Source organism: Haematobia irritans, chromosome 5 (assembly GCF_050003625.1).
Source record: "Haematobia irritans isolate KBUSLIRL chromosome 5, ASM5000362v1, whole genome shotgun sequence".
Taxonomy (NCBI): domain Eukaryota; kingdom Metazoa; phylum Arthropoda; class Insecta; order Diptera; family Muscidae; genus Haematobia; species Haematobia irritans.
In genome coordinates, this window is record NC_134401.1 from 146,148,811 (window position 1) to 146,164,744 (window position 15,934).

The 15,934-nt window shown below is 31.6% G+C and overlaps 1 protein-coding gene across 1 annotated transcript in view; it reads right to left on the reverse strand.

Annotated features, from left to right (window-relative positions):
• ACC (acetyl-CoA carboxylase) overlaps window positions 1-15,934 on the reverse strand; it is a 41,035-nt gene that overhangs the window by 5,139 nt on the left and 19,962 nt on the right. The window contains exons 5-12 of the mRNA XM_075309292.1: window positions 7,631-7,997; window positions 7,191-7,479; window positions 4,290-7,123; window positions 3,949-4,220; window positions 2,959-3,883; window positions 1,027-1,197; window positions 269-962; window positions 14-207 (exon numbers count right to left, since the gene is read on the reverse strand). Of these exons, the coding sequence (XP_075165407.1) occupies window positions 14-207; window positions 269-962; window positions 1,027-1,197; window positions 2,959-3,883; window positions 3,949-4,220; window positions 4,290-7,123; window positions 7,191-7,479; window positions 7,631-7,997 (5,746 nt within the window). The remainder of the gene's footprint in view (window positions 1-13; window positions 208-268; window positions 963-1,026; window positions 1,198-2,958; window positions 3,884-3,948; window positions 4,221-4,289; window positions 7,124-7,190; window positions 7,480-7,630; window positions 7,998-15,934) is intronic.

The following is a 15,934-nucleotide window of genomic DNA, read 5'->3' on the forward strand; positions in this document are numbered from 1 at the left end:
AAAAAATGCATACCTTGGCTTCGGAATCCAAGTTGGCGGGATCGGCAGGCATTTCCACTTCCACTGTTCTGGTTTCTACAGCAATAACACCCACAGGAATACCTCCCAAACGAGCACGACCCGTAACCACAGTCTTGGCCCAGGGTTCCATAATTTCACTCCATGAATCACGATCAAAGAAGCCATTTTCCCATTCGTTGGCATTGCCTTAAAGGAAGAGAAGAGAGAAAATAAAAAATTGCCACTTTATTAAAAGGGACCATCTCACCTGGATTAACTCGGCCACCAAGCATCCATCTTGGATCATATGGTGATTTAGTTGGCATAAAATCTACTGGCCGAGAGATACGATCATTTGGTATAACTATAGGAAGATCTCCACCCGTGTAGGCAGGCATATAGGACAACCAATTCAATATGGTGTAAACACCATCCAAATCCAAACTTTCCGTTTTGTGTGAGACACCATTGTTATACATAATTTGTACACCACCCAATTGATTGTTTGATGCATAGACTTTACGGCCCAACAATTTATTCAAGGCTGCATAGCCCGTCAGGATAATGTGAGAATTATCGATTTGTATGACACGTTGACCCAAACGCACCAAATATGAACCAATACCAATTGTGCGACATGTCACCATTGAAATGGTCACAATTTCATCGTAAGCTTGCGAAGTTTCACCAGCAATTAAACCAGCATAACGAAGATTTTCCACACCTAAACCGTCATCTTTGCCAATGATATCGGTGATTTTATATCTGGGCTCTCCTTCATCTTCGATGAGTATGGCTCGTACAGAATTCAAATGGGCTACTTTGCTATAGTCTTCAGTGGTTAAATATAGATATTTGAAACCCTTGTCGGGTTCTTCAGGATCTTCCCAGGCTACACGGAACATCGACTTGACTTCTTCGGCCAAACCAATACGAGCACCACTATTGACAGAAATGTAAATCTAAAGGAGGAAGGAAAAGATTAACCTTATATGAAATTATAATCTTTTTTGGGGGCTAACTTACCCTGGGAACTTTACGTTCTCTGGCCAATTGTGAAGCTTTGTGGAAGACTATATCTTCTTGAATGCCAAAGGATCCTATCAAATATGTCAAATCATTGGCAATGACTATCATTTCACGACCCTCCGGATATTCAGGAGTGGCCAAAACAATACGCCAGGCTACCATACCACACTGGAAATGAATACCAAAAAAAGAAAGGTTTGATTATTACAAAAATTCCCCTGGGTACACTCAAAAAAATATCATCATCTTTTTTTTCCAATTAACTAAATTCTAATAAATTTTTATATAAAAATTTAATTGGCTCAACGAATTTTTTAATTCTTCAATCACAAAAATTAACAGTATCAATTAATTTTTTAATTGGATCAATTAATTGTTCAATTGACGTTGGTGATTGATATTATCATTTCTATGATTGATTGGATCAATTAATTTCGTGGTTAAAGACAAACATTTCTATGGAAATAAAATATTGACAAAAATGTCTATAGAAATAAAATTTTGACAAAATTTTCTATAGAAATAAAATTTTGACAAAATTTTCTATAGAAATAAAATTTTGTCAAAATTTTCTATAGAAATAAAATTTTGACAAAATTTTCTATAGAAGTAAAATTTTGACAAAATTTTCTATAGAAATAAAATTTTGACAAAAATTTCTATAGAAATAAAATTTTGACAAAATTTTCTATAGAAATAAAATTTTGACAAAATTTTCTATAGAAAAAAAATTTTGACAAAATTTTCTATAGAAATAACATTGTGACAAAATTTTCTATAGAAATAAAATTGTGACAAAATTTTCTTTAGAAATAAAATTTTGAAAAAATTTTCTATAGAAATAAAATTTTGAAAAAATTTTCTATAGAAATAAAATGTTGACAAAATTTTCTATAGAAATAAAATTTTGACAAAATTTTCTAAAGAAATAAAATTTTGACAAAATTTTCTAAAGAAATAAAATTTTGACAAAATTTTCTATAGAAATAAAATATTGACAAAATTTTCTATAGAAATAAAATTTTGACAAAATTTTCTATAGCAATAAAATTTTGACAAAATTTTCTATAGAAATAAAATTTTGACAAAATTTTCTAAAGAAATAAAATTTTGACAAAATTTTCTAAAGAAATAAAATTTTGACAAAATTTTCTATAGAAATAAAATATTGACAAAATTTTCTATAGAAATAAAATTTTGACAAAATTTTCTATAGCAATAAAATTTTGACAAAATTTTCTAAAGAAATAAAATTTTGACAAAATTTTCTATAGAAATAAAATTTTGACAAAATTTTCTATAGCAATAAAATTTTGACAAAATTTTCTATAGAAATAAAATTTTGACAAAATTTTCTAAAGAAATAAAATTTTGACAAAATTTTCTAAAGAAATAAAATTTTGACAAAATTTTCTATAGAAATAAAATATTGACAAAATTTTCTATAGAAATAAAATTTTCACAAAATTTTCTATAGAAATAGAATTTTCATAAAATTTTCTATAGAAATAGAATTTTCATAAAATTTTCTATAGAAATAAAATTTCGACAAAATTTTCTATAGAAATAAAATTTTGACAAAATTGTCTTTAGAAATAAAATTTTGACAAAATTTTCTGTTTTTCTTCTGGTAGTTTTTTGTAAAATTTTATCCAAATTTTGGTAGATAATTAGAAATAGAATTTTCATAAAATTTTCTATAGAAATAGAATTTTCACAAAATTTTCTATAGAAATAAAATTTCGACAAAATTTTCTATAGAAATAAAATTTTGACAAAATTTTCTGTAGAAATAAAATTTTGACAAAATTTTCTATAGAAATAAAATTTTGACAAAATTTTCTGTTTTTCTTCTGGTAGTTTTTTTGTAAAATTTTATCCAAATGTTGGTAGATAATTTCTTTTTTGTGTAGCTAGGCTAAAACTCACCGTATTCTCTCCTGGCAAACGTTTCATTTCCACCATAGTATCACCCTCCAAAACCAATTCCACGCATTCAATTAAAATCTTTTCCGGTATACGAACATCAACTGTGGGACGTGCCTTTGAATATTCTTTCCAATGACGTTCGGTCATTTGCCGGAACATATCGGGAATGTCATAGACATATGTGGTACCATTACTTTGGGCCTGGAAACGTTTTTGTTGTAGGAAATCTTTGGTCATGTACGGAGTAGAGATGGGCAAACCATGTAGCGAACCCAATTTTTCACCATAAGCTTTGAATTTAATTATGCCCGTTAGGGGATCCGTTTGCTCGGTATACATGGAGATGTCCAAAAAGTAACCCGAATCATTGGCTATACAAAGACGCACAGCCTGTGTGGGAGCTTGTGGAGATTGGCGGATTAACATTTTCAATTCAGCTTGCAAAACACGCAACTTCCACAACCTTGGTCCATAGCGCATAATCATTTTTGTCACAGATTCTTCAATCTTGGCGGGATCCATAATAACCGTGGGCACAAAATTCAAGAAAATGTGATTGCAATCGGTACGCTTGGCATGTGGATGCGAAAAGGCCACTTCCAATTCATCCATGGCCTCGAGCAATACACGTTCACCCTCATTTTGTAGATATTCAAATGAGGCCTCCTTCGTAATCAAATCGGAATGACGTATTATGGAACGTATAAAGAAACGATAATCGGTGACCTCTTGGCCTTGGGAAACCTTAGCTTTGCCCAAATATAAATGCATTTTTTGATTGGCAGTAGGCAAAGCCTCAAGATCATAGGTTTTCATGCGGTTCAATTCCAACTGGAAGGCGCAGGCTGGTTCCAAATGACGATAGATGCGATCTTCTTCGAAATTATCACGGGATCGATAGGTAAAGAATTTGGGGAATTGGCGCCTATAAAGGGAAAAGAAAAACTCTTCTATTACTCTGAATCAATTTCTGATAGCTCTCTCACTCACTTTTTCAAGGCAGCAAAGGTTATGCGTCTAACACGTCTTTGCAACAATTCCTCGCGATGATCCTTACAATAGTTTCCGAAAATCTGAGCCATATGCACATCATCCATGTCACCTGTTTCACGTACGGCCACACTTACAATGTGAATGGGTTCAGTGGATTTTGCTTCCTCGGCAGCATTAGCCCGTGTAATGGGATCCGAAAGTGACACATTAATGGAGGTACTAAGACGGCCATCCGATAAGGAATCTACAGCATCCACAGCTTCCAGAACCTATGAAATGCATGTATGGAATCTTATATACTTCCCCATATAACAATTGGTCTATTTTCCATGACTTACCTTAGCATTGACCATAGCCGGGGAGGCCAAATCTTCAAGTAAATCCAAAATTTCATCGGAATACATTTCGAAATGTTCGAATGAGTCAAATGCTGACATACAGCCAGTACGCACAAATGATGTGCTCACAGTCTCGGGACCGCCTTCCACACCATCATGGGAAACACGAGAATATAGACGATTTGGATGTGCCGTAGGCAAGAGGAATTGGAAATGTACCAGTGGTAGACCTGCTGACAACTCCAAATGTTGCAAACATGTCAACTCATACGAAGTGTAAGCTCTTCTCACATATACCTCCAAGGCGGCATTACACACAGCACGATTGGAATGATAGAAGAAATCGTGGAGTATATCAAATATGGATGTTTCGGACAAAATCAATCTTTGCAAATTTTCCGGATGGAAATCATGGCCATACATATCAACGGCCGAAAGGAATATAGATTCCATTTGATTGTGTCTCAATTCATAGGCAGGTTGGTGAGCTGCTATCAAGACTTGGCGGGCACGCAAAGCTACACGAGAATGTTCGGCTCTATTCAATGATGTCAACTCATTGAGGGTATTGGCCAATTCATCAGTTAAACCGGGTTCATTGGACCACAAGTGATCGATGAGTAGGGTAACAAGTAAATTCTTTTTGGCCACCTGAGCATGAGAGAATATTGTATTGACCACAGTCAACATATCGTCCTTGTTACGCTCCCTAACCAAACCCACACATTTATCATAGTGCCCATGTTGGAATTGAGATTCAACATCGTAGTATTGACGTAAAAGCTCGTGGACAGCAGCCTTCATACGACCACGTATACCATTTCGGTAACGTTGCACCAGTTGGACAATGCCCTGGGTGGTGAGGAAGAAGTGATCACGATCGGCTCGTTTTTGCAGAGTGGCTGCATGGAAATCAATTACACTGGCAATTTGTTGTGAAGGGAATTGAGCCAAGACACTGGTGATGTTGCGTTCGTACAGGGTCATTAGCTTACGGATTTTCTTCTCCACCGATAGGGGTATTCTACCCGAGATGGAAGCTATCACTTCTTGCAACTCTAGCAGAGGTAATGAGGGATCTCTTAAACTTTGCATAAATTTCTCAATGACATCGCGCAAACGTTGGGCATTGTAGGGTTCCGGCAGGCAGAAACCAGCCAAAGTATTTTCCAAAATGGTCTTGTAGGTGTTGTGAACGCGATTGAGTTTTTCGGGAACAGGGGGATTTTCGGGTTGTGGAAATTGGCCCTTATACGGTAGGGCTTTGGTCACTAACGAGGGATCGTCTAACTCCAAATGCCCCAAGAGTGAACCGGCATCTAAAACGGCACCAGGTCTCCGGACAAAGGAAACTGTACCAGCCTCCTGCGATGTCAATGTCATAACCATTTTCATGACTTCAATTTCGGCAAAAGCTTGGCCCTTATTTACATGAGCTCCATCTTCGACGAGAAGACTAACCAATTTACCGGCCGAGGGACTTCTTAGCAATGAGGGATCATTCTCCTTTTCGAAGACACATGTTTGGTTGCCAATCACAATACGATAACGATCAACTTCCTCTTTCATGTACGTGGTATAGGAAGCTCCATCAAAGGACAGCAACAAACCTCCATCAGACAAACGGTGAACCTCCAACTCTTTGAATGAGTTATTCATCAAAAGGAAGTATGTGTTGGCTCCACTCTTGGCAGCCTGGACTTTGTAACGAAGACCACCATTGATAAGTTCAACATCCACTACATTTGTCAATGTATTGGCAGCCTGAATTTGACCCTTCTCCAATGAGGTCTGGAAACTGTTAAAGGCATCATTAATTTGCCTATCGGCTATATGTAAGGAACCACACATAACACCCAACAGAATATCGGGTTTCTCAGATTGTACTCGCTCAGCGATTAAAGCATCCAACCATGCTGTGTCTATGGTATTATCCAAAAAGCTATTGGTTTCCAATAGGGTTATCAAATATTCTACCGTTGTACGGAAATCACCACGTATAGAAAGCTCTTTGAGAGCAATGACAAGATTTTCTCTAGCCTGTTGACGATTTTCACCCCAGGAGAAACAATGACCGAATTGCGAATCGGCAAATTCATGAAGGCCTCCAGAAGCGGCCACACTGAAATATCCCCAAACATTTTTACTCGAACGGAAATTAAGTTCCTGCACTGTACCCGAACTAGGTTTGAAACCTTCGTCGGGATTCTCCGAGGTAATACGGGCAGCAATAACATGACCCGATGGACGGGGGCTATGGGATGGATTTTCGAAATCAATAATCGATGTTCCCCAAGGAGATTCCCCATACAGCAAACGTATATCTTTCAAACGATACAAAGGTATGCCCATTCCAATTTGTAATTGACAAGCGGGAAGATTTACATCGGCAACCATTTCGGTACAAGGATGCTCGACCTGAAGACGTGGATTCAATTCCAAGAAGAAATATTTTCCTTCGGAATCGTAAAGATATTCCACAGTACCAGCACTAACATAGCCCACCATTTTAGCCAGGCGGACAGCAGCCTTTTCCATATCTTCGAAAACTTCGGGATGAGCCACAATGGCTGGGGCTTCTTCGATGATTTTCTGATGACGACGTTGAATGGAACAATCACGTCCAAAAAGACTTATGGCATTGCCATATTGATCGGCCAACAATTGGACTTCCAAATGGCGGGCGCCACGGGCCAACTTCATAACAAATATGGGAGAACCGGGTACTTCTGCCTGGACCTGACGGAATAAAGCGGGAAATTCTTCAGCGGTATCAACACGACGAATACCCTTACCGCCACCACCTTCAGAAGCCTTAATCATAACGGGGAAACCTAAAAAATTGAGGATAGACAAATTAGTTTTGTTTTTTGGAACTCTCTCTAGCTTGGAGTTACATACCAATTTTATTTACAGCCGCCAAGCCTTGTTCAACATTACTAACACAGCCACGATTGAAAAGTTCACTGGAAATTTTAATTTTCTTTCCACTATATTGGGCCTTCAGTTCTGAACCAGACCATGGTAAAGTTGGAATGTCTGCAGTTTGAGCTACAATCGAAGAGGCCACCTTGTCACCCAAAGCCCACATAGCCCGTTCGGGTGGTCCCAAAAATACCAAATTTTCCTTATGTAAAAGTTCTGGCAATTTTGGATTCTCCGAGGCATGACCCCATCCAGCCCATACAGCCTATAGGGAGACAAAAACAAATTCATTTGGTAAAAAAAAAAAAAAACAATGAAATCTTAACACAACCACACTAAGTGCTTCCACCTTTATTGCTATTCACAAATAATTAATAATCATTGGTGTTTTTGTTTAGTAATTAGCAAATATTTACCTGTACTTGAGTACGCAAAGCTATATCAACAATCAATTCAACATTGGCGTAATTGTTGTTATTCGAACCTCCGGGCACAGGGACGTAATGATCGGCCATTTTGATATATTCAGCATTAGCCTTTAAATCTTCCGGTGTAACCATAACAACAAAACGTATGGCACGTTCATTCTTGAACATCTCATAGGACCAACGTCTTATGGAACGCATACATTTTACAGCCGCTATACCATTGTTAGCAATGAGAACACGATTGATCACTCGCGTACCACCGAATTTCTTAACAAATTCCTCGGGTGTGGCTATATGGAAGTCACGATCTTGAAAACGATCCTGACCAAGTCCAGTGCCACGAGACATACTTGGCCTGTGGGAGAAACAAATGGCAAAATAACCAAAAATTAATAATCAATTGACAGAAATGACATTTCTAGGAAAAATTAAAATGGTTTTGTATGGATTTTTAGGTCACAAACATATGTCGAAATTATTAAAGGCTTTTTGGTACAAGAACGAATGCTATCTATGAACAATCATCCAAATATTTTGGGTGAAAATTTTCTATAAAAATAAAATTTTGCAAAAAGTTTCTATAGAAATACAATTTTGCAAAAATTTTTCTATAGAAATAAAATTTTGAGAAAATTTTCTATAGAAATAAAATGTTGAGAAAATTTTCTTTAGAAAGAAAATTTTGACAAAATTTTCTACAGAAATAAAATTTTGAGAAAATTTTCTATAAAAACAAAATTTTGACAAATTTTTCTATAGAAATAAAATTTTGAGAAAATTTTCTTTAGTAATAAAATTTTGACAAAATTTTCTATAGAAATAAAATCTTGAGAATACTTTTTATAGAAATAAAATTTTGACAAAATTTTCTATAGTAATAAAATTTTGAGAAAATTTTCTTTAGTAATAAAATTATGACAAAATTTTCTATAGAAAGAATATTTTGAGATATTTTTCAATAGAAATACAATTTTGATAAAATTTTCTTTATATATAATTTGGAGCCACCGTGGTGCAATGGTTAGCATGCCCGCTTTGCACACACAAGGTCGTGGGTTCGATTCCTGCTTCGACCGAACTCCAAAAAGTTTTTCAGCGGTGGATTATCCCACCTCAGTAATGCTGGAGACATTTCTGAGGGGTTCAAAGCTTCTCTAAGTGGTTTCACTGCAATGTGGAACGCCGTTCGGACTCGTCTATAAAAAGGAGGTCCTTTGTCATTTACATGACAACATAGAATGTGGCAACACACAGTGATATATATATATATATATATATATATATATATATATATATATATATATATATATATATATATATATATATATATATATATATATATATATATATATATATATATATATATATATATATATATATATATATATATATATATATATATATATATATATATATATATATATATATATATATATATACATATATATATATATATATATATATATATATATATATATATATATATATATATATATATATATATATATATATATATATATATATATATATATATATATATATATATATATATATATATATATATATATATATATATATAATTTTGACAAAATTTTCTATGGAAATACAATTTTAAGACAATTTCCTATAGAAATAAAATTTTGACAATATTTTCTATAGAAATAACATTTTGAGAAACTTTCTATAGAAATAAAATTTTAACAAAATTTTCTATAGAAATACAATTTTAACAAAATTTTAAGAAAATTTCCTATAGAAATAAAATTTTGACATTTTCTTTAGAAATAAAATTTTAAGAAAATTTTCTATTATATTTCATGTTAGCCTGATAATGAAACAGGCAATTGACGTCCAAATGCATTATATCTAATTATACAATTATTTTTCGAGCTTTATGGACAGCTATAGATTAAGGAACATGGTTAATAGAGCCATTGAAAAGAAAACACCAGATACCAATCTATACACGCCTGGACTGTACATGTTTCGGTTCGGGCGAATGAATGAATTTTCTATAGAAAAAAAAAAATTTGACAATATTTTCTTAGAAATAACATTTTGAGAAATTTTCTATAGAAATAAAATTTAGACAAAATTTTCTATATAAATAAAATTTTGACAAAATTTTCTATAGAAATAAAATGTTGACAACATTTTCTATAGAAATAAAATTTTGACAAAATTTTCTATAGAAATAAAATTTTGACAAAATTTTCTATAGAAATAAAATTTTGACAAAATTTTCTCTAGAAATAAAATTTTGACAAAATTCGCTATAGAAATAAAAGTTGGAGAACATTTTTTGTAGAAATAGAATTTGGAGAAAAATTTCTATAGAATAAATAAAATAGAAATAAAATTTTGACATTTTCTTTAGAAATAAAATTTTAAGAAATTTTTCTATAGAAATAAAATTTTGACAATATTTTCTATAGAAATAAAAGTTTGACAAAATTTTGTATAGAAATAAAATTTTGACAAAATTTTCTATTGAAATAAAATTTTGAGAAAATTTTCTATAGAATAAATTTTTTATACAACTACATAAATTGACGCTATTAGGAGTGATCATAAAATATAGAAGAAACTATTTTTTTTCAAAAATTTGATTAAAAACTTTAAAATAATATTTTTTTGGTAAAATTTGGTAGATTATTTTTGGCTGGAGTGGCAACCTATGAGCACGGTGGATCTCTTCCAAATATGGACAAAATTTGGGCAACCGTGGGTGGCCAATTCTGTTAGGTTTCACTTTTCTCTAATCCTTTGAAAAAATTTTCCATACACATTTTTACTTTCACAATTCTATGAAAAAACAGTTTTTCACTAAATTTTATTTCTCCCGGTTAGAGAGAGAGAGATGCATAAAATACAAAGTGTTCCATAACATTCCCGGAAAATTAATTAAATTATTTAAATTCACTTTGGGGTATTTCTTTTAACAACTAAGAAGCAAAACAAGTCACATACAATTTCTTTTCCAGACATACATATCTCTTTGGTGTCGACAGACCGGCGACCATCATACCTTTTTTCACTATAATGTCGAAATGAAAACACGCGACGTAGACACTGTTGGGAGATCGATTTTATATACATACTATACTACACTTTATTGTGAATTTTTTATTCATGAAATCTATCAGTTTTGTTTATTGTCCAACGATTTCAAATAAAAGTACACAATTCATATGTATATGCATGCATGCATTAGTTTGTTTGTTTAGAATTATTTTAACACTTTTATCACAGTAGAAATTTGTGACCTAATCTTTTACGATATTTAATTAAACAAAAAAGGGAAAATGTATGACAACGCCGAACAAAAACAAACCACACGAAAAAAAAAACAAAAACTAAAACTAAAACATATGTGTAGATTAGAGTGTCCACATATATAAAGAATATTGATGCTGTTTAGTGAGGCCATTGACACGAGAATAGTTTTCCCAGAAATATTTTAAGTGAAAGTACTTGATATAGGGTAAACAAAACGAATTTGTTGTGGGAATTTTGTATAGATGATTTCAGATTTCAAACAGTATAAAATTAATGAAAACATATATTTTTATCGACTTTTTTAATTAAATTGATTTGTTTTTAACTTTTTTGGTAAAACTGGCATAAGATCCCGTGATCCTAAAGAGAAATGCATTCACACACACATTTTTTCTGATTCAGTCATGAAATTAAATGAACCAATAAATTTTTTGAATGAAATTTTTGTAAAAGAAATAATAATTATATTTATTATTGGGAGCCACCGTGGTGCAATGGTTAGCATGCCCGCCTTGCATACACAGGGTCGTGGGTTCGATTCCTGCTTCGACCGAACACCAACAAGTTTTTCAGCGGTGGATTATCCCACCTCAGTAATGCTGGTGAAGTATCTCAGGGTTTCAAAGTAATGTGGAACGCCGTTCGGACTCGGCTATAAAAAGGAGGAGGACCCTTGTCATTGAGCTTAACATGGAATCGGGCAGCATTCAGTGATAAGAGAGAAGTTCACCAATGTGGCATCACAATGGGCTGAATAGTCTAAGTGAGCCTGATACATCGGGCTACCACCTAACCTAACCTAACCTAACCTAACCCAATAATTATATTTGGTTAAAAAAAGTTTGATTGATTTTGTTCACAAACTTCAATTAATTCTTTAATTGGGGCAGTCAATTATTTATTTTATTTTTATTTATTTATAATTATTTTAACTTTAGATGAAGTAATTTTCTTCAAATTTTATAGGTGTTTATATCTTCTTATGAATTTTCCGATTGTATTGTAGCTAAAGGTGGGTATTAAGTTCGAGTTTAGCCGCTAATTTTCACTAAAGTGAAAACTAAATGAGTAAAAAACGTCATAAAATTATACATATTTGTCGCAGATTTTATTATAACTTGTTGGGGAATATCCCAAAGCAAATTTTCACAAAGTTTGTATTCCTTAAAATGAATTATTAAAGAAAAGTAATCGTGAAAAATTACGTTTAGCGGCTAAACTCGAACTTAATACCCACCTTAAAGTTGGATCTTTCTTTTCATTTCTATCATTTGCTGCACTGACTTTACTTTTCATTTGATGATGTAGTTTTTACATTTTGGTACTCCTTTCTTTGTAAATGTTGATCACGGGTCGCTATTAACTTACGATGTGATCCAGTACTTTATAATTTTGAGCATTTTTTTCCTTCCTATAACATAGTGGACAATATTGACGCCTAAAAATATGCAATGTAAATTTTCCATAGCGGGTAAACGGGTTCTCCGCTGAACTACTAATTTCAAAACTTAATTTTCGATTAAATGAAGATAAAATAAATTGTGGGTTTACTTATATCTGATAGGAAAAATGCGACTTCAAAATTTCATAGAAAAAAAAATATATAAAAACCATTTAAATCGCATTTTTTCTTTGTAAATAAATGGGCGACGTTTTATGCCACTTTTTTCAATTAGTTCGCCACCATTTATTGAAAGTCTGTTCGCGTACTTTTCCAGTAGTTGCCGAACATGTACATTGTATTGGTACTTTGTTTGTTATCAATAACCAGCTGGCAACGTATGCTATGGTTTGCAAGCTTTTACTGTGAAAAAAAATCTCTAGCAAAAACTTGCAATTTCTCTATCTCATAACTGTCAAATGTAGTCTCTCTCCAGCTCTCTTTTGCTGGCGTTTTGGTGTAAACGAACGACTTCCAGTAAAAATTTGTAATAATTATCAAAAATTATCGGGTTCTCGAACGGAGCTATAATCAATAAGGTTTAGAATAATGGTTTACCTGAAATTCTTTTCCTTTCATTCATAAAAAAAGGGCTTAAAGAAGTACATCGAATCCTCAAACGACGGCATACATACACGGTTGCCACTCGTGTCAAAAATAATCTACCAAAATTTGAAGAAAATTTTACCAAAAACCTACCAAATTAAAAAATCTTATTTTGAAGTTGTTGATCAAATTTTTGTGGTGGTTTATATTGAATTTATAGAAAATTTTGTTAAATTTTAGTTTTGTAGAAAATTTTGTCAAAATTTTATTTCTATAGATTTTGTCAAAATTTTATTTCTATTGAAAATTTTGCCAAATTATTTTTCTATAGAAAATTTTGTCATAATTTTATTTCTATAGAAAATTTTGTCAAAATTTTATTTCTATAGAAAATTTTGTCAAAATTTTATTTCTATAGAAAATTTTGTCAAAATTTTATTTCTATAGAAAATGTTTTCAAAATTTTATTTCTATAGGAAAATTTTGTCAAAATTTTATTTCTATAGAAAATTTTGTCAAAATTTTATTTCTATAGAAAATTTTGTCAAAATTTTATTTCTATAGAAAATTTTGTCAAAATTTTATTTCTATAGAAAATTTTGTCAAAATTTTATTTCTATAGAAAATTTTTTCAAAATTTTATTTCTATAGGAAAATTTTGTCAAAATTTTATTTGTATAGAAAAATTTTGTCAAAATGTTGTTTCGATAGAAAATTTTGTCAAAATTTTATTTCTATAGAAAAATTTTGTCAAAATTTTATTACTATAGAAAATGTTGTCAAAATTGCATTTCTATACAACATTTTGTCAAAATTTTATTTCTATAGAAAATTTTGTCAAAATTTTATTTCTATAGAAAATTTTGTCAAAATTTTATTTCTATAGAAAATTTTGTCAAAATTTTAGTTCTATAGAAAATTTTGTCAAAATTTTATTTCTATAGAAAATTTTGTCAAAATTCTATTTCTATAGACATTTTTGCCAAAATTTTTTTTCTATAGAAAATTTTGTCAACATTTTATTTCTATAAAAAAATGTCAAAATTTTATTTCGATAGAAAATTTTGTCAAAATTTTATTACTATCCAAAATTTTGTCAACATTTTATTTCTATAGAAAATTTTGTCAAAATTTTATTTCGATAGAAAATTTTTGCAAAATTTTATTTCTATAGAAAATTTTGTCAAAATTTTATTTCTATAAAAAAATTTTTGTCAAAATTTTATTTCTATAGAAAATTGTACCTTTTAATTGGAAAGGAACATTTTCCAAAATCTAGCAAAACATCAAGAATTCTACCAATCTATCAAGCAGTAAAAAATCTACTGGTAAACTTCTACCAACTATGGCAACCGTGCATACATATGGTGCATATGGAGCATTTGGATTAGAAATGTAATTTTCTTTAATTAATTCTGATGATGATTTGTACATATAGGATATTTTGAACTCTTGATCTTAAAAATCTTGAACAAAATTTTCTATTTTTTAAATTTGTCAAAAATTTATTGGGGATATTTGGGAACGAAATCGTCCCAATTTGGGGATAAGAGCCTGCAAAATACTGCCAACAATGATCAAAACAACCGATCAACTCCGGTATTCAAAAATCATTGGAGGGTGCTTTTAACAAACACATAAACGGCAGGCTGATTCTACCGGGTTTCTCAAAAAAAATTATAAAAGAAAATTTTTATACCCGGGTCTAACTGCCTTATTTGGCCACTTTACATTGACATCATAAAAGCCGAAAACCGAGTTTTAGATATTAATTAATAATTAATAGAATTCAGTTATCATATCAGAAAGAATAAAATCTTGATTTTTTTTCGTGAGCGTGATTTTGCAGAAATTTTATTCACGCACATTCACGAACCGATTTTATTTCTCACGCACGCTCACGCACGACATATTATTTTTAGTCCTATTCACGCACATTCACGAAAGTTTCTTCAGATTTTGTTCACGAGTCACGTGATTCACGCGTGTCACGACAGTTTCGTGTCACGCGCACACCTCTAGTCACCAATTTTGATTACTCTAATTGCGAATAACACTTTTTGTAATTCTCAACGGTAAACACGTGCAAAGCGGGCTTGAAAGCCATGTGTGTAAAGGAAAATTTTATAAAAATGTATTGAAATTTGTATTGATTTTAGTTATTTTACAAAATAAATTAAAATTTGTTTTTATAGCGAACAATTTCAATTATCTTAACTGCACATATCGTATACAAAATTTCTGCAAGTATCACGTACAACGTGGGTTTAAAAGTCATTTATGTAAAGAAAACAATAACAAAAATGTAAATTTGTATTGATTTTTTTGCTATTTCTTTAAAATAAATTGAAATTAGTTTTATATGTGAAACTTTTATAATTTAACTGCACCTATCGTGTACAATATTTCTCAATAACACGACACTCTAATATTCAAACACTTTTTCACTTTGTTTTGCTCATTTACATTCTCGTCCATGTAGTTCTCTTAGCTTCTTCTATTGGCCGACATTGTAAAGGCTCATTTAGATATAACATCAAATGAAATAAAAACCCAATGTAAGAGGAATTTTGGAATAAATTTCATGAAATCTTAACGAATGTAATTAATTTTATACTTTCTGTGTTATGATGCACTATTAAGATAAAATAATTTTAACGATAATCATTTACAAAATAAAATTTACATTTTCAACTCAAATGAAACAGCTGTTTAAAGAGTAAGACACTGAGAAGATACTAATTTTCAAAGAAATTTTCCGAGAAAAGTTTTTCCTTTGAAATTAAACTGCAGAGATAATGCAGAGAGAGAGAGAGAGAGTCAACATTTGAGAATTTGTAAAATATGAAAACAATGAAACATATCTGTGAATGAATTTAAGGCGGTTTATTGTTCGTTGTAATTCGTATGGCAATAAATATTCAATACATTCTAGATGCTCCTATAAAGAACTAACAAAATAACAAGGAAGAGAATCAAAACACGTGTCCCAATTTCCATATAAAGTATTACGAAATGTATCCAGT